The 7,751-nt window shown below is 53.8% G+C and overlaps 1 protein-coding gene across 1 annotated transcript; it reads right to left on the bottom strand.

Annotated features, from left to right (window-relative positions):
- Window positions 1-3,360: 3,360 nt before the first annotated feature.
- Window positions 3,361-6,085, bottom strand: Foxd3 (forkhead box D3). The gene has a single exon (XM_028870329.2). It carries the CDS (start codon window positions 5,415-5,417, stop codon window positions 3,996-3,998), a length of 1,422 nt encoding a protein of 473 aa, XP_028726162.1. The 5' UTR covers window positions 5,418-6,085; the 3' UTR covers window positions 3,361-3,995.
- Window positions 6,086-7,751: the final 1,666 nt, after the last annotated feature.

The following is a 7,751-nucleotide window of genomic DNA, read 5'->3' as shown; positions in this document are numbered from 1 at the left end:
ACCCCCACCCCCCGGCAGCAGGGGCTGGGACCGGTTCTGTGATCCATCTTAGAAAACTCTTTGGCACACGTAACACCCAGAGGTTCAAAAACACCGCGGACACTACCAGCGTTAGAGCAGGACTGTTTCTCCGTCTGGAGTCCATGGGGGGCGGGGAAAGGGAGAGACCAGCGTGAGCGTGGGGTGTAAGGTACTTTCATACTAGACAGTTTTTGCGGCCTTTTTTTTTTAATTTTTCACTGACACTAACCTAATTCTGCAGGGAGAGTCAAAGAATTGGAGAGATTTAACAAAACAAAAACAAAAAATAGGCTGCTTGACTAAAATCAAAGAAAATACCTGGTTGGGATACCTACTGCGAGGCCTCTTTCACCCTGATGCCCCCCCCCCCAACTATTTCGGTTCCGCTGCAGCCGGCACCGTCTGGGACACAGGTGGAGTTCTGTAGACTCATGGTTCTCTTTCAGATCACATTCTCTACAGGTCAGTTTCTCAAAGAACTCACTCTAAAACACCCGACACACTCGATTTCCATGTTCCCTTCGCCACCGAGACTCTTCCTATAAAGCCACGTAAAATAAATAACTTCAAATGTAGTTCTTAGCTGCTTTCCCAGCCAGTATTTCCTCATCACTAAATTTCACTGTTTCATAATTTCTAGGACTAATTCGCCTCGAGACCTTGTCCCTTTCAGGACACGGGCCAAGGAACGTAGCTTCTCGGAGATTTGCCCTGGTCGTCCCAGGACGTGAGGATAAAGGATGGTGTCGGGGGGCTTGATTGAGAGCCTGGCCAGGAAGAGACCTGGACCGGAGGTGGGGGTGGAGGGGTGAGGGTGTCTAGCGTTGGATCTACACAAACAGCTCGGGAGTTTTCCATCTGCTCGTCGCCCCCTACAGGCCATATCCACCATCGCAGCTACAGCTCGGCTCATCCAGTAGGAGTATTTCACATTTTTCTGAGTCTCCAGATCCTCCCTGCATTCCCGCAAGGGACTGGGTGAGAGGCCCACTCAGGAACTCCACCCTGAGGTCGCACTAGGAGCCCCGGGCTTTGAGAGTGAATTGATTGCCTGGAAATCCGTGTCTGAAGAAGAGGGGAATGCTTAAATCGGGGTATAACTGAAAGTCTACCATCTTCCGCCTTTGAAACCAACCTGCTTCCTTTATTTATGCCCTCTTTTCTTTTAATTTCTTTTTTAAATCGTAATAAAAAGCAGGTGGCACTTGCACTGTTTTTAAATCTCCGTTTCAGAGGGATTTAATCGCCCTCCAACACACGTGCCAGCGTTTGCAAACATCAAACGTGGGTTTAAAGCTTGCCCCACCCTACTAAGTGCTTGAATTCATTTATCGACAATATCTACATTTCCTCGTCTGCTTTAAAGCTTCACCATTTAAACAGTTTGAGCTTAGCTTCTTTCCAGGGTTAGGGCTAGGCTCTACTTTCCCGGTATGTTGCCAGGACTTTCAGTAACCGTTGGCTTCTGGCGTTTGGACATGAAGCCCCTTACCCTCCAAACACACGGGAAAGAGGCTGTTTGCTGTCCCAGCAGACGTGGCTGAAGGAAAGTTGCTGCGTTCTCTACATCGCGCCGCCTAACGCATCGCTGGAAAAGGCCGTGCGGATCTCCAGCGGCAGCTTGTATCCGAGTGTCACGCTGCGTGCTCAGGCTCGGCCGGTATTGCTGCTATGCGCGGAAATATGAGCGAGTAATTTTATAAGTAACAAAGGATCAGGGATGGAATGAGGCCCCTGTTATCCAATGTCATTTAGAAGCCTTGGATCAGCAGCTTCTTGAGGCTAAAAGTGAATTCAAGAAGCCCTGCCTTTCCCTTTTCCCAGGGGTGCCAGCTAAATTTAGAAGTAACCTCTGTGTGTTTGCACAAATCGTGGACCATTTGCTGTTTGTGTAAAAACCGATTAGCCAGACACAACTGTGAAACAACTTGTGACTTTTATAGCTGCAACACACAAACCGATTTAGATCCGTTTAGTTTTCCTTGTAAATGGAGATTAGAAGGGACCCGCCCGAAGTAAAGCTCTCCTCGCTGAAGGTTACAGTCGCTCCTCCACAGTGCTGATTATCGGGTTCTTGTTTATCAAGTTAAAAACTCTCACCCCAGCAGCCTGTTTTATTTTAGGACTCGGCTCCCGACGGAATGTTTACTCAGGGAACAATAACATTTACGGCTCACCAGGAAAAAGAGAGTCGGTATTCGCGAGGAAGTGTGTTTTAGAGCGACCCGCAAGCCCACGCCGGCCGCCGACAGTGAGGCTCGGATTCCCGGTGGCAAGCGAGGAGTGAACACGGTTTCTGACACTGTCTGGGTTTCACTGACGAGCCGCTCACAGGGTGGAGCTGACATCGCTTACGTGCAGTTCTGGAGTTAAAAACTGATTTCGCACAAGTAATTGTAACAGCTAAATTAATTACAAAATAATTAGAATTGATGCTGTCTGAGGATATGCTGGTGGTGGCCCAACCGGCCTCTTAGTCTAGACGTTACACTTCTACTTTAACACCTTAAAAAACAAAACAAAACACGTTGAAATATCTGGGATGCATACCTAAAATAATCTACGAGGACATTTCCCACTCCTTCCTTATAGATCTCTCAAAAAATCCTAACCTGGCCAAGGTAGACAAAAAGGGAGGGAGGGAGATAAAATGCACCTGTTTTTAGAAGGATGTTAATTAATTATGATTTCTTGGCCTTCAGAAAGGCTCGGGTTGGGAGGAGGGGCTGCCGCTTCAGAAATCCTCCAGAAATCCAGTTATGGGCGTTAATTATTGCCATGGAAAGAGGGATCTTGAAATTTTTTTTCTGGAAAAAAAAATAAAGAACTAATGCAAATAATACCATCCCAATACAAAACTTGAAATGCTACCTTGTGAATTCAAAAATGAATGTGATTTAGCACTTCCTCTTAAGGGATAAAAAGGAATTTAAAAAATCCGAGGTTTAAATGCTAAAATATGGAATGCTTGGAATTTTGCTCTTGAAAGGACGATTAAAATGACCCAGTACTGTTATGTTCGCCTGGTGGACTTCTTTACAATGAACGGGAATGCTGTTGTTTAGAATTGTAATGGCAGTTTACTTTGCAGGAGCCGCTAGTCATTTATGTTAGCTCGACCGTCATCCTTATTCTGGCTTTATGTGAAAACATTACTACAATTTAAATTAGGTATACTCTTTCCATTTTCAAATTCAAATGTTTTTTCACCCAAATTATCAATTTGCAACATTCGAAAAGGTCATTGGTTGAGGCTGCTAGATTTTTCTGGGGGAAAGCCAATGCAAATCCCATTTTAAAATCTTACCATTTGCTAGACACCTAAATAAAACACTAGGCTGAGCATTTTAAAAATTTATTTACAAAGTTGTGTACAACATGATGGAATAACATTTAGAATACCATATATATTCATTCATATATAAACAGACTTTTATAATACAATGACACTTCGCCTTTTTGAAAAATTTTTTTGTATTTAAAATCTCCCAACGTCTCTATACATTCTTTTTCTCAGATAAAACTGCGGAGAGTGAACCTTCAAAAAAAATGAAAGTTCAGATCTCTAAATCTACTGAATTTGTTTTTTTTTTTCCTTAAAAAAATAAAAACCCCAAAAAGAAAGTCAATGATTTTTATACAAATATGTACAAAGGATTTCCCTCCCACCCCCACAGTACTGAGAGCAGGCGCCGTCCGGGTGCATTTTTGGAAATTCGGTTATCAGTTTACCTGTACGGAAAGCTATTCCCAGCGGACGCGTGTTGAGTTTGCCCGGCCAGCTTAGGTGAGCGAGGGGATGGAGGCCGCTGTTGGTCGGTGTTGGGGAGTCTGGGGCGGGTGGCAGAGTCCAGGATTGGGTAGAGGGACCAGGACCAGGGCAGAAAGACCAGGATCAGAGCGGGCGCACAGCCTGAAAGAAGCGCAGGCTCTGCCGGAGGCCGCCGCCCGGCCGGGCCACCACCGGCTCATCACTATTGCGCGGGCCACTTGGCTTGAACGGCGGCGGCGGCAGCGGCGGCGGCAGAGGCTGCGGGCTGCAGGAACTGTCCAGACAGCGGCACGCTCAGGATGGGCGCGATGGTGGCAGTCGTCCGGCTCAGCGACAGGGGCTGGTGCGTGGCCATGAGCGCCGCGGACTGCACAGTCCCGGGCGGCCGCAGGAAGGACTGGGTGCTGCCGCCGCCGCCCCCGCCGCCCCCAGCCCCGCCCGCGCTCCCGCCACCCCCAGCCGAGCCCCCCGGCGCCGCGGATCCCGCGCCTATGATGTTCTCAATGCTGAACGACGGCCGCGCGCTGGGCTCGGACTTGATGAGCGACGTGGTGCCCGCCGCGCCCGCCGTGCCCGCGGCCGCCGCGGCGGCGCCCAGGGTGTTGAGCTGCAACTGTAGGCTCGGGCCGAGCTGCGAGCCGAAGGCGGCCGCTTTGCGGCCCAGCTCGCCCGAGGGCAGCAGGGGCACGGCGGGCGGCAGCACGGGCGCCACGGGCGGCAGCGCGTACGGGTACTGGAGCGCCGCTGCCGCCGCCGCCGCCGCCGCGGCCGCGGGATGCGAGTAGGCGCCCGCCGCCGCCGCCGCGGGGTGCAGGCCGTAGGGGCGGCCGTAGGGTCCTGCGCCCGCCGCCGCAGCCAGGCTGTAGGCGCCGAAGCTCTGCATCATGAGCGCCGTCTGCTCGCGCAGGTGCTCCTGCTGGTGGCGCTTGAAGCGCTTCCGGCGCCGCAGGAAGCTGCCGTTGTCGAACATGTCCTCGGACTGGGGGTCCAGGGTCCAGTAGTTGCCCTTGCCCGGGTTGCCCGGCTCGCGGGGGATCTTGACGAAGCAGTCGTTGAGCGACAGGTTGTGGCGGATGCTGTTCTGCCAGGCGGGGAACTTCTCCCGGTAGTAGGGGAAGCGGTTGCTGATGAACTCGCAGATGCCGCTCAGGGTCAGCTTCTTCTGCGGGCTCTGCAGGATGGCCATGGTGATGAGCGCGATGTAGGAGTAGGGTGGCTTCACCAGGCTGTTCTTGGGCTTGCTCGGGGTCAGACCTCCCGCGGCACCGCCGCCCGCGCCGGGCCCACCGCCGCCTGCCACCGCGTCCTCGCCGCCCTTGCAGCCGTCGGCCTCCGGCGCTCCGGCGTCGTTCCCCGGCCCGGCCGCGGCCGCCTCGGTGGACAGTGCCAGAGGTTGTTGGTGGGGCGGCTGAGACTGGCCGTGATGAGCGGTCGCCGGTGGCCCCTCGTCCGCCTCGTCCAGGCGCAGCTCCGGCGGCCCCGCGGGGCTATCGCAGCCGGTGTCGCTGTCTTTCTCATCCAGCCCGTCGTCGCCCTCGCCCACCACATCGATGTCCACGTCCTCGGCCGTCAGCACCGTCTGGCCGGACATATCGCTGGCGCTGCCGCCGCCGGAGAGGGTCATCCCTCCACGGGGTTGGTGGCGGCGGCCGGGAGCGAGCAGAGGGCGAGGGGGTCCGTGAGGGGCGGCCGCGGACCTCAGGGAGAGGGGGTGCGGGTGCCCCCCGAAAGAGAGCGGAGGGGGAGGGGAAGGCACAGGTAGCTTCGGGGCCCTCCTGGGTCAGCTCACACACGGAGGCCCGGCATCGCGCGGTGCGGGCGCTGCGCTCCGCCGCCCGCAGCCGCGCCTCCACGAACTCCTGCGGTCCCCGACGCTTCCCTACGAGGCGGCAGCTACTGCTCGCGACCCCGAAGGTTCCTCCACGCCGCGCCCCCCTCACTTCGCCAGCCTTCTTCGGCCTCTCTGGCTTGGGCGTGGGGCTCAGAAGCTGTCCGGGCGAGAGCGGGACGCCGGGTGCCAAGCAGCTCCGGAGGGCGCGGACTGGGGCAACCGCGGGGGTGGGGTGGGGGGTGACAGGGACGCCAAGCCCGGGTAGTCGAAAGTCCCGTTTTAAGGACTGGCCTGATAGATTACTTTCTACTTAAAGATCCAGCGGGAGGCGGGGCCACGTGACCGCGCGTGACGTCAGGGCCGCGGTGGAGCCGGCCAAACTCAAGTTGGTTCAGGGAATTGTCAACAAAGGGACAAGAGAAGCGCAACTCCTGACCGACAAGGCGCTAGCATCCCGTGGGCCCCCGAGGGCTCTTCGGGCTGCCGGGAGACCCCTGCTCACGCTGGAGCCGGGCGCCGGGTCCGGGGAGGGCGTGAGTGTGGGTGGGTGGGGGTGGAGAGGGTGTGGGCCTCAGAGAGTGTCCTCCGGACCGCGGGGCTCCTACCGCCCTGCCTTCTCCGCCCCCTGCCCTTTTCTGCCTTCCCTACTTTGCTAATATTATTCAGACCGACTCGCAGTGCAGAACGAGATTGTTGTTTTTAAGAAAACTTATGATTTTGCTTTGGTTTGGGTTTTTGTTTGTTTTCGATCCAAGGATTAAGGGAACACATCCGGCTCCCTTTTCCTAATTAGGCCTCATACCCCCTCCTGTCTCAGGGCTATTCTAGAGACAAGACACCTGCTGATGCGCTTCCCCATCATTTTCAAACCTAACTACTCAAGCCTTATCCTAGCTTCCCTGGCTCCATGCGGGCTTGCATATAAATATATGTATATTCGCATGGTCACAACACCATCAGCTGGGGTTTCCCGGGGTCAGAAAATAGCTATCGATTAACCTATTAGGATAGTTGCAGAGAAATAAAAAGAACGTAAAATAACAGGGAACCTATAAACAAAGAAGCCATAACTGGCTGTTGGAGTTGTTAAACGACTTAGCACAGAAAAAGTCGGAAATGAGCTGGAAATGGAGCAGGTGTTGGCAGCGGCCTGGGTAAGTCGGGTGGGGTGGGGTGGGAAGGAGGCATTGGGCCTCGGTATTAGACGTCGCACGCACGGACTGGGACAGTTGGAAAATTGTGGGGAGCGGGCGCAGACTTCCTGAGCAGAGGGCACGGCCTCCAAGGAACCACAGTGCTTTAGGGCAGAGCCGGCGGGTGAGTTCACCTTTGCTTCTAACTAATGTGAGTTATTTCTTAAAGCACAGGCAAACCCTTCAAGACTTAACCTGTGCAGAAACCTGCGTCAAAGAAGAGGCGAGGATGTGTCCAGCGCCCATGGAGTTTCCCTGACAAGGAATGCCAGCGATGGTAGGAAAGACCAGGAATTCCCAGAGATGCTGGGGGCGGGGGGGGGGGGGGGCGACTTTAAACTGACCCAGAGTTGGCGCCTAGTGCTCCTGGGACTAGTGGATTCGGTATATCCGAGGGGAGCCGCTCCTCCCAACCCCGGTGGTTCTTAGAAGCCTTGTTTTTTCCTCTCTGCTTTAGGCCGCTTCTCTGTCAGAGGAGAGAGCAGTTACCGCTTGTGGCCCTCTTGAAACCAGACTCGTCTGTCAGCTGAAGGCCTGGGATGGAGAGGCCCTTTCTCCCAGGGTATGAAAGAATGAGAGAGGAAGTCAGGGAGGAAACAATTTCTGTGGTGCTTATAGAAAATAGTGGAAAAGTTATGTACTTCCAGTTTGCCAGTGTGCTTCAGATTCCCATGTCCTGTGCCCTCACCTAGACCCACTTTCCCAGGAACATCAAATTAATTAAAAAAAATGTTTTAATCTGTAAACTTTTTTTTTAAAAACAGGCATTAGGACAACAGATTGACTGTTAACCCCAGCCTATATCACTAGCCTTTTGAATATGGACTTCGATGATGTTCCGTGTTGGGGCTGCTGCAGGGTAGGTGGGGGCACTGACTATCCAGAGAAGTCTGGAATCTCCATGTTTTTTGTTTCCAGTTGTTCTCGGGGTTAC

This window comes from Peromyscus leucopus, chromosome 2, assembly GCF_004664715.2.
Source record: "Peromyscus leucopus breed LL Stock chromosome 2, UCI_PerLeu_2.1, whole genome shotgun sequence".
NCBI classification, from domain to species: domain Eukaryota; kingdom Metazoa; phylum Chordata; class Mammalia; order Rodentia; family Cricetidae; genus Peromyscus; species Peromyscus leucopus.
Note: the sequence above shows the minus strand (reverse complement) of the source record. Positions and strands in the feature narration are given on the sequence as shown.